At 40.2% G+C, this 15,291-nt stretch overlaps 1 protein-coding gene across 1 annotated transcript in view; it reads left to right on the forward strand.

Moving 5' to 3' along the window:
* The window catches only part of LOC111225442 (gamma-aminobutyric acid receptor subunit rho-2-like), a 77,248-nt gene extending 66,679 nt beyond the window's left edge, over positions 1 to 10,569 (forward strand). Inside the window, exons 8-9 of the mRNA XM_022750317.1 lie at positions 761 to 969; positions 10,061 to 10,569. Coding sequence (XP_022606038.1) covers positions 761 to 969; positions 10,061 to 10,396 — 545 coding nt within the window. The 3' untranslated portion in view covers positions 10,397 to 10,569. The remainder of the gene's footprint in view (positions 1 to 760; positions 970 to 10,060) is intronic.
* Positions 10,570 to 15,291: the final 4,722 nt, after the last annotated feature.

Below are 15,291 nucleotides of genomic sequence, written 5' to 3' on the forward strand. Positions count from 1 at the left end.
ATTAATGTAACAATAATTATGATCTAGAATCCAATAACAAGTACTCTTGCTGTAGTTACTTGAGGTAAAATGTAAATGCATGACTTGATTTCTACACTGTGGTATATTTCCTCCACCTCCTATGACTCCTCCTCACCTGTAGATCTCTGACTGCTGCAGCTTTTTCAGGACAGTACATTGCAGGGCAATTGGACCACATTGCATCATATTGTATAAGTGGTCATGTTATTGCTTTCACCTCCTACAGCTTCAGCAGCCCAGCACTGCCTCATGTCCCTGATTCAGTGCAGCGCTACGTTGTGTCTATAAAGCCTAAGTAAATAATAGACAAACACATTTTCAACCCGCAGTTTATTGTAGTTTAACCACAGCGGTGTTAAGGTTACTGTTTTTTAACCACAGTGTTGTGTAGTTTTCTGTAGTTTAACCACAGTGTTGTGTAGTTTTCTGTAATTTCACCACAGCTTTGTTCAGGTTACTGTAGTTTGACCACAGCAGTATGTCATTTTCTGTAGTTTAACCACAGTGTTGTGTAATTTACTGTAGTTTAACCACAGCGTTTTGTAGTTTACCTGCTAACCACAGCGTTGAGCAGGTTACTGTATTTAACCACAGCATCGTGCAGGTTACTGTAGTTAAACCACAGCATTGTGCACGTTAGTGTAGTTTAACCACAGCGTTATCTAGTTAACTGTAATTTAATCACAGCGTTGTGCAGGTTACTGTAGTTTAACCACAGCATTGTGTTTCCTGTTTGCAGGCATCACCACAGTGCTGACCATGTCCACCATCATCACCGGTGTGAACGCGTCCATGCCCAGGGTGTCCTACATCAAGGCCGTGGACATTTACCTCTGGGTCAGCTTTGTCTTTGTCTTCTTGTCTGTGTTGGAGTACGCTGCCGTCAACTACCTGTCCACCGTCCAGGACCGCCGAGAGCGCAAGATGAGAGAAAGGGCACGGTCTCAGGTGTGTTTCTGCTGTTCGGTGTTGTGAATGAAAAGGCAAACTGATGTGCAATTTAAATAATAAGAGGCATCATTTCCCTACTCAGGAGCTGGAGGAGACCTGACCAGAGCTATCATAACTAACATTAATTTGGTGTACACAAACATGATGCTATGCTATGTGTATGTAGGCAGGTTAGCTGCTGCTAACACTTACCTAAAAAACCTCACCAAAGGTGCTTTAAAAATCAAATCAAAGAGGCTTAATTGTCTCATGCAGAACACTGACCTACAGCCTCTTAACTCTGTAACTTAGGTCAGTACAATTCAACCAATCAATCAATGTATATGTCCCCATAAAGCAAATGGTTGCAGAGCAGCGAAACAGGGAGACAGAAGAAAACATATCATTAAAATACGCTGGAGAAATCAGGGAAACATATCAAATCAAATTATCAAGAATATAAAATCATAGAATGCACTGTTGCTCATAAAGTTGGAATAAAATATTTTTTACCTCTTTCCATGAAATGATTGTGTCTGTGATTTATTTCATTTCACCTGGGTAATTGGGACACATAATGTAATCATTGCACCTGGTCAAAAGTGATTACTGATGCATTTAAATAGGAATAAACAGAGGATTGTGTCTGAAAACAAAATTATTCCAACTTTATGGGCAACAGTGTATTTGCAGTTTTGATCTAGGATGTGTACAGTAGTGTATGTGCAGAATTCTGTAAGGTATGAAACATTTTTTTCTAACGGGGTTCTTGAGAGGGAATCAGAAGGTAGATCTGGATCACTGGATACAGGAACTGGAGCTGTCACAGAACTGACTGCAAATTCCCAGACACCAAGACACTGCTGTAGCAGCGACCAGCATCTTGATTTGGCAGACAACTGACCACTGCTCACTGTGACATCAGAGTGGTGTCTGTGGTTCGTGGCCTCGAATGTGAATTGAGGTTGATTTTACCTGTTTCCTATGGGGTCCGCTGTTCACAGAACCAGACTGGGTCAGTATGTGAGGTGGACATCAGTGTTCAGATGCGTGACACAGTGGTCAGGTGGTCAGGTTAAAATGAAGGTTAAATCATTACTCTTCAGTTGTAATTTTGCAGTTAATTCTGTTCTCTGGGGCTTTAACAGTCCTCCTGTGTAGAAACAAGCCCACAGTTCGTCTGTGCAGCAGTTTATTATGACCCATAGTCACGTTTTATTGTTGGATGGCCTCTAGCAGCAGAGGCAGGAAGTCAGGTGATGTAGTATAAGAAGCTACAACGCCCCTGTTTAGAGGAGGTTGTGGATGGACACACAGGAGACCACTGTTTGTTTCCCGTTTGAAAGCCATAGTCAGTTTTGTTCCACGATTTTCAATCACATTTATAATTGTAACCATGACAACAACCACAAGTTACTTATTTTAACTCAAACCAGCATGTATTCCTGAACCTAACCAAGACGTTTCAACCCACGTTCTAAACTAAACCACAACTAATCCACAACTGCAACCACATTTATTATGGTTACCATAACGATGAAGATGAGATCACTGTGTGTACCAGGTCTCTGGTACACTCCTATAGGTGGTGTCTGAGGGTGGGGACAAATGACTTTAGGTTGGAGGACTTGTTGACTTTTCACCTTGTCGTCCTGAGTCAGTTTCTCACAGCGATATATACAATAGTTTGTTTTTACTTGTGTGTGTCGGTGAGGCCAGTGTGACAGTTAGAGAAGATGAAATGGTTCTTTTATCACTTTAACAACAAACTGTTGATGTTAAATCATTAGCTGACCATTAAGTCGTGTCAGTTTGTTTCTCTTATGATATTGATTGTGTTATTAGAAATGAATGAGCTCCTGTTATTGGTTGAACAAGCCTATGTGTCGATCAGTGTCTGTGCTTTTCTTTCTGTGTCTGTCCAGTGTTTCAGCAGAAAAGCTACAACATTATTTTGAACGTCCCATTGAGATTTTTCAAAGGAGCCACTTTGTGGCCAAATGGTGTCAAACTCTGTCACATGATCACAGCAAGGTGTCGTGAAAAGATTTGATCCTGTGACCTCATCAACAAGGAGTCATCTGTGCTGCTGTGTCATGGGACACAGAGAAACATAGGTTGTAACTTGGTAATAATCATGTCATTTTAGTTATCCAACCAAAAACCCATTCAAAAAGCGAAGAGACTTCAGGACGAGGGAACAGGAGGAGCTAATATGCAGCTATGTGATTTCTGGTTTTAAGACTCATTCCTGCAGAAGTCAGTCCAACTAACCCTGAAATAAAAAGTTCTTTTACCTATAGTTCAATAATGACAGAATCAGTGTAGCACCAACAAAAAACCCAGCTGTCATCTGCCCCAGACACACACAAGACACACACCAGAGCGACAAGTGCACACACAGAGACATGAGCAAGTATGTAGCGCACACACACACACACACACACACACACACACACACACACACACACACACACACACACCAGTCTGACAGGAGAGGAGGAGGAAGAGGATGAGGCGTTTGTGAGATATGGATCAGGACCAGCTCTTGGCCTCTGATCACAGAACAGTGAAGACCCAACTCACTCACTCAGAGCTGTAATCAAACCAATCAAACAGACTTGGAGGCAGATACCAGTTCTCCCTCAAACTTACCTGTCTCTCCCTTTTCAAAGCTTAGAAACAACACATCAACAAATACACAAATAAAAAAAAAAGCCTCAGTTCCAATAAGTGCGTGTGCTAAAGTTCATATAAGTTCATATATTTTCAAAAATAAGGGAAGTGATCAGGATTAAGTCTCTCAAATCCACCCAGAATCAAAAAGCCACTGTCTGTGAACTGTTATCTGCAGAGAGAGAGAGAGAGAGAGAGAGAGAGAGAGAGAGAGAGAGAGACTGGAGCCGTCTCTGAGGTATCATCACTTTCCTTTTCTTTAAAGAGAAACTGCCTGGACAGAGAGCAGCCTGTCGTTTCCGTAGAAACAGTCAACAGGTTATCAGCATCTCTGTGGGACCTTCAAAATAATGTCACAGGAAGAAAAAGCACAGACACTGATCGACCTGAAGATCAATAAGATTATTATTGATCAATAACGAGACAGAGACAAAATCATTCCCAACAACCCAGAGTCAGACTGACCTTTCTATAGAGCAAGGAACGAGATCCAGACCCGGTGCTGGTCTTGATGTGGAGAGCAGAGGCTTTTTCAACCAGTAACAAGAGCCCATTCATTTCTAATGACACAATCAATATCATGAGACAAACACGTGACTGAGCGAGTGATCAGCTGATGACTTCTACAGTTCGTATTAAAATAATAAAACAGCCATTTCATCTTCTCTCACTGTCATTCTCTGGGTTTTTATACATGTATATCATCAGTTGTATCAGTTTTGCTAAGTGATGGCTGAAGGTCTGAGTTTTTCTATGTTTCATCACTACTGCTGTGCAGAAATCATTCACAGGTCAGGCTTTGCTTAGATGTAGTGACCTGGTTACACGGCTGTAGAGGTTCATCTTAAGTTTGGAGACGTGACAGAGTTCACTGAACATTATTAGTGTTTATCTGTAAACAGCTGACACTGAGAATCAGAAAAGAAGAATTTTAAGAGTGTGTGGGTAGAAACAGAGAAACAGAGGGAGCGTATCAACAGATATCACTTTGTTTTAATCAGTGAAGTGTATCAGCTGGAGTCTTCAGTAACAGGGACAACCAGATGTTAGTCTGTGACAGGTTAGTGGCTCGAACACACAACCCTGGCTGCTAGAAATGACTTCTCTATACAAGTGAACTTCAACAGCAAATACGTTTTGTAGGAAACCTTAATCTGTGGCTGGATCATGTACAGAGGAAACGTGTGTTGTGAATGAATGAAGCAGCACATCAGGAGGTGGTTGAGGTGAATGAAGGACGTACAAAACAAGAGACCAGGATCTTTAACCTGAACCTGGTGCTGTGAGAGTCTGAACAGAACCATGTTGAAAGTTTAATAAAGCTGCAGTCACTACAGGCGGAGATTGCTCTGCAGGATCAGATATTCTGGTGGTGTTGTCTGTCAACATTTTACTGATAGGTTCAGTATCAACATATACATATGTTTGCAACTATATACATATATATATACTGTATATAGTGTATATCAGGTTGCATATACGTGCCCTACAAAAGATATTTGCTGTTGCATTTTAGCTGTACATTTTCAGGAGACAGGGAATTTCTAAGGAATCTGAGAAAGGCCATACTCACAAATCTTTCTTTTAGAAAACAATTTTTTAGATAATTATCCTGTTATCTGGAGCTAACGAGGCTTGTTTTCTCATTATAATGGCTACATTAATCAGAAATCTGATTTCCCAAGCCAGTATGCAGATGAACTTGTGCTGTAAAGTGAAAATGTCAGGACGACACATTGATCAGAGATCAGAGAAGATTTCAATCAAGGGCAGAAATGTCATTTTCACATCAGTCCTCGTCAGCAAACGAGTTACTGAGGATCGTTGCTAAGGAGGAGCGTTACTGCGACTTAGTGTACGAAGTTCAGTCAAAATAATTTTCTCCTGATCATATCTCGTTATCTTTGTTATCTTGAGATAACAAGCTAAAAAAACATCAGCAAGTATGTGGTTCCCAGCCCAGATGTCAAGATGCTGCACGGGGTCCTGAGATAAATTTGAGGACTCATCTGTCTGAGCTTATTCTCTCAGTCAGTATCAAGTGTCGTCCGTCATCGGATCAGACATCATGCATTACCTTTGTGTGAGCATAAAGTCTCCACAGTCACCAGCATTCAGCAGGAAGTACCGTCAACTCCGAAACATAATGAGCTTCAACATGCTCATTTTAGCAGAGTAGTGTAGAATAATGAGTGGGTTATGTAGGGATGTCAGTATATCAACATTAGAGAACACAACAGAAGGTCTGCAACATCACTCATGTCAATGTCCACTGATCCACTTTCTGACGTCTGTGCTGCAGGGAGTGAACACACTCATTACACTGACTGCGCACTAGCTGCTCCTGAAATGCTTCGTCTGTGTTTAGAATTCATTTTAATGGATCAAAAATCTGCAAAAACATCACTTAGAAGCTTTGAATTATTCATGAACAGCAAGCTGAACTTTGTCTGGGCTGTGACTCTCTGTTAGAGCAGAAAAAGGTTTATATAGCAACAAATACTGTTTTGTGATGAATGAATGTGTGTCCCTGAGTGAATAAAAACCAAGTGAAGTGGAAGTTTTAAAAGATGAGGCTGGCATCAGATCATAACTTTTTTTTTTTGTGGTTGACAAACATGTGGAGCAGGTACGTATCCAAGGGTGGACCTGGTCAGGCCCAGACCAGGGGCCAGATGTTCATGACTAAAGCTATGTACACTCACAAAACCAGAAATATTCATACACGGTTCCACTTTATAAAATGTCACTCGGTGAGAAATTGGGCGCATGTGCACGAGCCTCATTTCCACTCTCACAATTAGCTAAAAATAGATGAAGACTCTCCCTTAATCAATCAGCTTGTATAAAAAAAACACTGTCCGTGCCACAAGTGATCAGACACAGAGAAGAAAGACGAGACAGAAGAACAATTTCACAGATTATGAAACTGAGATAAAAACATCATCAGTTTACTTTAGTACAATCACTCTAATGTAAAGTCCTGTTTTACTGTGAACTTCATTTATCGGGACTGGAGAGTCTTAATGAGGCTCTAACACTGTGATTAGTAAATATTAAAATAGAATGAAACAGTTACAGAATGACTCACAATAAATAGGATTTTAAACGATGCTGAAGGAAACACTGAGCACAAGCACTCCACTCAGTGAAGGTGGTTTGATTTTATGTTAAATTACATTATTACATTATTATTTTGTATTTTCACTTCACTGTAACTTTGATCGCTGGTGTGGAAAACTTGGAAAACGGTGTGTACGCACGGTCAGAGGAATGTGTGAGATGCACAATTTATGTGCGGGAAAATGGCGTGCGCATGGTTTTTATGCACACTCGTTCTCTAGCTCTTTATTCTCATTCATTCTGATGCACACATACACACACACAAGGAGCCTGACTCCAGAGAAAGATTTTTTGAATTGAATACGTGTTTGCTGATATAACTCGCCTGAAACTGGACTTGTGTGATTTTATATTTTCAATATCTATCTTAATATCTATCTTATCTAATCTTCTAATCTATCTTATCAATAGATTTTCAAGAAAATGTTACGAAAAAATAAAAGTATAAAGCCGTGTAGTTGGTGAGCAGCTCTGAGTAATCTGTCTGCTGTGAGCCGTGTTCAAATGAGATTCTCTACCTCTGTCTTTTCATTTTGTTGATTTATGAAACACAACTCAAGAGTTTGATGACAGATTCACAGCAATGCTCAATCTCATCTTTAAATGTGTTGCTGACGGGATTGTCAGAATAAAATGATGCCTCACATTAACAAACAAATTAGCTGGACAAGCTGTGGCTAATTTACTTTATGAATAATGGTTATGTCATAATGATTCACATGCAGTAAGAACTGTGCCCTAGATCCACCCATTGGAAAGAGGGGGCAGGCATTAAATAGTAAATATCATATTATTATAACTAATGGATGGGAAATGAGCTAACACCTAACCACTGAAATTTAAATATAATATCAACTGATGTTCCTTTTGTCTAGCAAAGAAGTTTTACATTTTGTGACATTTGAAACCTTTAAACTACACATTTTCAGATTCATCCCCAGCTCCATGACTGCTGCTGCCAGGCTGACACAGGTCAACAATGCTAATGCAGTTTGAGGGTTGCCAGATCATAGTCGAGTATTCCCCATATCCCAGTCGTTTATTCTTTATAATAATAACCGACATTTTGCTGAAAACCCACAAACCTGGCAGCTCGTTGCTGCATAGATCCTGCCGGTGACGCAGAGGGGAGTTAAAATGGGAAGATGGTTTGAGATGGGTAAAAATATTGTTAGGGACAGTTCAGCAACACTTTGACATTGGAAGGGACATGTCCCTACTGTCCACACTTCAATCTATACCCATGAATGAAACCGCAGCTGGTGGAGGAGGAAGTGCAGAACAAATGAGGATTTGCGTAAATGAAGCCAAAACAGCGGAGGAATAAAGTGCTGATTTGGCACCAACCACAAGCCCCTCCTTCTAAGGAGTCTACGTGGCCCCCATCAGATTTTCCAGAGGCTCACGCTGAATTGACACTGGTAAAACCTGGATTTAGAAACTGGAGATTGACAGGGTCAGGCTGCTCCAAACGTACAACTGCTCTCTCTCTCTCTCTAAGTTGGAAGCTTACAGGGAAAGCCACGAGCCACCGCATCGTGGCCGGGTGTTTAACCCGAATGGTGATGCTAGGAATATGGATTCAGTGGAGAGAAACTGTCAGCATGTCAAAGTGGTGCTCTAAGAGGCTCTAAAGGGAGTAATTTCTTCAAGTACACTGAAAAACCCAACCCCCTGAAATAAAGAACAGTCACTGATATGACTCCAAACACACAGAATGAAGTGTTGGAGCTTTGTTGTTATGGAAGACAGGTAGGGCAGAACCTGAGGTCTGATCAGCCCCAGCTGGGGGTGTCTGGTCAGCTGTGTATGATACTGGAAACAGCTGATGAGCCCAGGTGACATCACTGATGATCTGCCCCAGCTCAGCATCAGAGGATGTTTCACTTCAACAACGTTTTGTTTTATTTGTACAATATTCCGCTTAGCTCATTTAAACTGGCACAGTGGGTTGTTTGTGTTCGTTCACACATGCGATTTATTTTTTTCAGATTTGATGAATAACAGTGAAAAAGTTGATTGCACTAATTTGACTATCATTGTACGACTTTGACCAATTCTGCCATATTGTAATATACCAACACACTGATATCACAAAACTATTCTTGTTGAAACTCTGACCATCTCAGCTACTGTGTATCCCACAGCCGACGGAATGAACTCGGAGAGTGTGTATGTATTACATGACAGGATGTTTTGTCCTGAGGGGGGCACTACAGTAAAAGTCATGTAAAAGCGTTCATCCTCAGGGGAGCATGAATGAGCGTAATCAGCGTCACGGCAGTCCTGGACATAGTGGTTCCCAACCAGGAGGTAGGGATCCCCCTGAAGAGGTTGAAGGACCCAAAGAATTATATAAATAGAAAAGGAGCGGCATGGTGGTGCAGTGGTTAGCACTGTTGCCTCATAGCAGTTTCTGGATTTGAACCTGCCGTGTGGAGTTTGCATGTTTTCCTTGTGGCTGCGCTGGTTCACTCCAGGTACTCCAGCTTCCTCTCACAGTACACGTGGGTCCTAATTATAGCAGATGAATAAATCACTGGTTGACCTGGACCCATAGGTATACCGTATGTAAACTGTGACAATGGTTTTAAAAGGTTGCAAGGAAAGGAAAGGTTAGGGGGGCAACAGTGACACCGGACTCCATCCTCTGGGAGGGAAGTTTCACAGGAACACATGAACTCCCTAGTTTATGAACATTGGTCAGTTAGAATTATTGACCCAATGGTGATGTGCATTGATAGACCAGGTGGTCGTTTCAGTTAAACATAGTTTCCCTTAGGGAAAGTGACATGGCATTTGTGCCTATAGTTGGAGCAAGATCAACAATCACTGATATCATCTGCCTAACTGTTCTGGAGGAAGGACCAGGGCATTTACAGTAACAATATACAGTATATTCATAGGTCTTCATCCTCCTCATTGTTTGAGATACCTTGTCATGGACAAAGGTTTTCGTCAAGATGAAATGTTGACCTTATGTTGGTTAATGAAACCCAGGTCATGACAGTTGTTATACTCTAGGGACATTGAATATTCATACCAAATATCACGATATTGTTGCCTATATGTTACCTGGAATAAAGTATTGGAGCAACCAACAATCACTGCTATAATTAGAACCCAAAATTAGCGGAGCAAAAACAAGTATGAGGACGGATTACAAAAGCAAACCATCTGCTAAAGACATCGATGAGTCTTGATGACTTACTTCAAGCACGGGATGCCTGACAACCTCCCTAAACTTTGCTGTACTTCTTTAAAATCCCATCCATAATAATGATTATATTGCATATTTCTTCCCTCACAGTCGCTGCCCTGCACCTGTGGTATCTCCCAGACACGAACCATGACCATGTTGGACGGCACCTACAGCGAGGCAGACACCAACAGCCTGGCCGGCTACACTGAGGAGCCCATGGTCCCCGAGGAGGAACACGAAGAGATGCATGAGGTTCCAGAGAAACCCGAACACATGGTGGTCCACCTGTCAGTCAGCAGCGAGTCCACTACCACCAAGAAGAAGAAGAGCCTGCGTGCCCTCAACATCATCCAGAACACGCACGCCATTGACAAATACTCCCGGATGATCTTCCCTGGTTCGTACATCTTCTTCAACCTTATCTACTGGTCCGTCTACTGCTGAGAGACGCTCCTGAGTCAGGACTGAAGCAAGAGAGATTAACACAGAGACAGTATGAATGCTGCGTCACTATGGGATATTTCTGGACAAATCATAAGTCATGTTGTACTGTACGTCTGGTGCTGGTAGATCATTAGGTTTAAGGCCTTGGACAGTAAAAGAGTCTGAAAAGATGAGTTTTGACTAGAGGACGGTTTGGAGCACTCCTATTTGATTTTTTTTTCCTCATGCAGCAATTTGAATGTTCAGTAACACTCTAAACTAAAACATAGACAGTGTTCATCGAAAAAGTGTTTTTAAACTACTGACGCTAATTCTCTCAGTCTTTTTCTCTTCGTCAGCTGCCGTTGAAAAGTTCTCCGTCCTCATCACCACTCTTCCTGAGATGATTCCCACTCAGTTTTTGTATTTGACACGTAACATTGATGGATAAAGATAAGGTACACTTTTTTGCGTGTGATCATGCTGTAAACTACTCACTTAACAGGTATCTGTAATTATATTTCTTTGAAATAATCATCAAGATGGAAAGCACTATGATTATAAAGTTTTTAGACCCATTATCTATCGGTCATGACTGAGTTATAAACTGCAATTACTGTTTCATTTTGTCAAGGTAACAAACTTTGACCATATTTTTTAAGCCTGTTATATCAAAAATGATATTATCAGAGACTTTTAACAGCTCAGAGAGGGTATATTTAGTACTTTGAGCTAAACGTTAACACAAGCATGCTAACATGCTCATGCTAGCTTGTATGCTTACCAAATTTCCATAATGTTTCCATCCACTACTGTTATGCGAATATGAGTTAAAGGAGTTATCTGTAAGTTTTGCTTTCGCTACATAGCTAACGTTAGCATTAACAGCTGTTTACTTATCAGTCTAGTAAAAACGTTGTGAGTTCAGCATCAAACTTCTTTCCTTTACTCACCAACAGCTGTCTCCAGGGGTGGGAAGAAACACCAATGTTAACACTTGTCTCTATCATGTCCTTTCTTACTTACAAATAACCCCTTGAAGTACATTTAGATAAACAGCTGGTGGTGCTAATTCTCTTAGGGGACATTAAACCACTGCAGAAGAAAAGACTACAAGATGATATAATTAAAAGAAGGCCAGTTAAACCTCAAAAGATGGAAACCCATGTGGAAAATGATATTTCTGTTTCATGTATTAATTTGAGCAACATTGCAGACTCCTCATTGCTCCACACAGATCTGATGTTTAATATATTCCAAGATTTATTTGCTGAGTCCATTTCCATTGCAGTTTGTTGCTTCTAATTTTTACTTTGTTTTTTGCTTAAGCTGATAATGTGCAAAAACAAGTGGATGGAAACACACTTATACAGGGACTCCAGCAAAAATTATAGAGCAGAAAGAGCTTAAACTAAGACAAAAATGTTAGGATGAAATAATGAAATTGTGATAACAGAGATAACAGTTTAATTAGACATTTTAAGATGACTATCCTCAAGTTGATCTTGTGACTAAATTTGACAACTCATTAATGATCTTGAGATAACGGGCCTAAAAATATTAACAGCTGTGGCCAATCTTGACTTCTGAACTATTTAACATGTAAATCCTACTGTATAACTGATTTGATCGTCATGTTGTTGTGATGTTCTGTATCAAGACTACAATGACTTTTTGAGAAAGCGTCCTCTTGGTAAACGTTTGTGGCACAACACAGCAGTGGATTACATAAAGGACCATTTAATCTTAGTCCTAGTTGCCTTAGCATGTGACATAGATATAAGAAGCGTTGGACACGAGCAGTACTTATAATATCTAAGAGGTTTGTTGGCCAGTGGGACATTTTCTCCTGAGGTCACTGTAGTGATTTATCCCAGTTAGCAAAGAAAATGAACAGAAGCTAGCTCAATGAACTGCACTGATGAATGCAGCCATTCATTCAATATCATCTCAGAGAGACTGGTTCATCTTCTCCCTGACAGAAAAGTTTATTCCAGATTTGGGACTCTCGAATTAACTTCTTGTCCGTCTTGCACTAATGGAACTTCTTTAGAAATGAATATGCGTGGTGAAATGTTAATCACACTTCTCACAGTGTGAAAACATGCTTGTAATGGCTGATTTAATGTTTGATGTCTTTTTGTTTTACTAATTTAATCTGATAAAAAAAGTGGTGATGAACTCAGCTCCCCAGACCAACAAAAACTATGATTGTTCGCCATTTGTACATTCGTGAATTCACCTGTGTGTGCATTCAAAAGTGATAATGTTCCGCTGAGAACCAGGATTGTTTTTTTTTCAATTTCTGAAAAGCTGAAACACATTACTGAGGTTGTCTGTCCATGAGTATCTGCTGCTGTACTGTTTTGGTAAAATCTGAATCTCATTACAAGGCTAACAAACTAATCATTGTTCTAATGAATCATCAAGAAGGTGCTCAGGTCTTACTGACCAGTACATTGATATTTTATATACTAATTTGTATTATTGTATTATTTGTATTATTTTTCCCCTTAGAAAGATTGACAACAGAAACTGTCCATAAGAAAATACAGTTCCGCCAGTGGAACAGAGGCTAGCTTCAGATGGGGACAGAGGTCTGAGTCTAAATATGGTGGCCCAAACAAAAAAGGAATAGGGGGAAAAACTTAATTTCAGAAAACATGAAATTTCACAGAGGGTATTTTACACACAAAATCTTAATAAAACACTTCAGCAGTTTAGGAAACTAAACTTTTAGAAAGCAGGGTTAATGCCTGTTAGGGGTGTCTTTCAGTTTAATTAACTGTCCCCGTTGAAAGTGTAGCCAGGATGTTTGATGTATTTAAAGTTTTATTCACTGCCAAACTTAGCTGTTTGTTTATTTATTCCCTTTGATAATGCATGGCCATTTATGCTGAGTATTTGATGAAAATGAAAGAAGTTCAATCAGCATTAAGGATGAGACAGACAGACAGCAGCAGCAGCATACCTCCTCTCATGTTTTCTGAAACGATGTGTTTTCTGTAATGCTGTCAAGAGATCGGAGAGTGGTGTCAGACTTTTGGACCCCACTTTATGTTTAATCTATTGTCTATCACCACGGACCCTCTGCGTGATAGAGGTGGGCGTCAACTGAGCCGCCCGAGCTGTCTGGACATGTTTTCTGGCATCTTGTTTTGCACCACAGGACCTCTGCACTTCTACCAAAGTGAAATGTCAAAAAATTAGAACACCTCCTTTCTTCCAGATGTTATTTAAATGTACATGACTGCTCCCGAGCTGCTGAAAGTTCAGTAAAAACTGGGAAAAAAAACGGTTCATTCTAAACCTTTTGACTGGTGGTGTACACCATAACGTTTTCATGAGGTGGTAAAATTTGTGAAATTATTCCTGTAATATTTTGGAGTCGTACATGTTTTAAGTTAAAAGGTGATGTACACAGTTCTTTTAGGCCCAAAAATGCCCTTTGGAAACAAATAGTTTATCATTTCATTTATTCTTAAAGTCATGTCATATTAAAGTGGCATTTGGAACATACTGGTTGTTTAAAAGAATGTATTATAACAATGTATATATAAGCTTTAAAAAACATGATTTGTATATTAGTGTAGCCATTTATAGATCAACCAAATTGCACTATGTCTAATTTAGACAAATACAGCCATTTGATAGATTCTATCATCTGATGATACATTTATTGATAATTGGGTAAAACTGATCACATTTGATGTCTCCAGTGAAGCTTTATTCATTCACACTGTGACAGTATGCAGATTTATATAAACCTGTACCTTTTCAGAAGCTGTTTCCATTTCGTTAAACATGAAGGCTGTGGTTGAAATGTACTGTAGGCCCATCACTGTAACACATCCATGAGTTGCTGTTGACACTAAAGAATGTTGCAATGTATTTATGGGGAACATTAAATATAATTATGATGGACTAAGAATGCATTTGATTCAGAAAGTACACGCAAGGCACTCGGGACACTAAATTGACAAAATGAATATTTGATAAATAGTTTTTTTCTGTGGAGTGCTGGGGAAAAAAGGCTGTTTCATTGTTTCCAGACTCGCCACACACCGAGGCTGATGCGGAGAATGCATTTCAGATCCAGCGTTTTCAGGTTTGCTCATCAGGGCTGCCAAGCTGCCAACAGCTACATGAAAATCTTTTATCTCATTTTCCAAATCATCTCCACAGGATCAGCATGTGGTGAGGCCCGGAGCTCTGGGACAATTAGGGTTTGACTGATCTAATGCCCGCACTTAAAGCCGCACTAATCAGGGTTTTATTAGTAACAATGCGTCAAATGTGTCGTGTGAAAGGAAAAGCTTACAGTAATGAGCCCACAGTTATCACCGACTCTGCAGCTCCCCTCAGCTCTACTGAGCTGTTTGGTCTCTTTCAGTTCATTGTTTTGATTTTATGGCAGCAGACACTTTGTTTTCAGTGAAAAATAAGTGAATTAACTGAGAGCAGTCTGAGCCCAGACACCCTGTGGAGGAAACTCATTTCAGCTGCTTGTATCTGTGATCTCATTCCTTCAGTCTCTACCCAGAGCTCAAGACCAGAGGTGAGGGCCAGAACAAAGACCAACAGGTGAATGAAGAGCTTTGCCTTCCGGTTCAGCTCCCTCTTCACCACAACGGTCTGGTACAACGCCCACTTCCCTGCTGACGCTGCACTGATCCTCCTGTTGATATCCAACTCCATTTTTTTTTTTTTTTTTTTGTGAAACTTCTAACAGCTAAAGGCCTCAGGTAAACAATGTTTTTGTAAGTCAAAAAGATCGTAAATCACTATTTCCATCTTTGACATTGTATTGTATTTCATGAGCTTATCATCTTTCCTGAAGTAAGAGTATCAAGGAAATACAGCTATCAGATGAATGTAGTGCAGGAAAGAAGCACATTTCCCTCTGAATTATAATG

Source organism: Seriola dumerili, unplaced genomic scaffold (assembly GCF_002260705.1).
Source record: "Seriola dumerili isolate Sdu_G_001 unplaced genomic scaffold, Sdu_1.0 BDQW01000149.1, whole genome shotgun sequence".
Taxonomy (NCBI): Eukaryota; Metazoa; Chordata; class Actinopteri; order Carangiformes; family Carangidae; genus Seriola; species Seriola dumerili.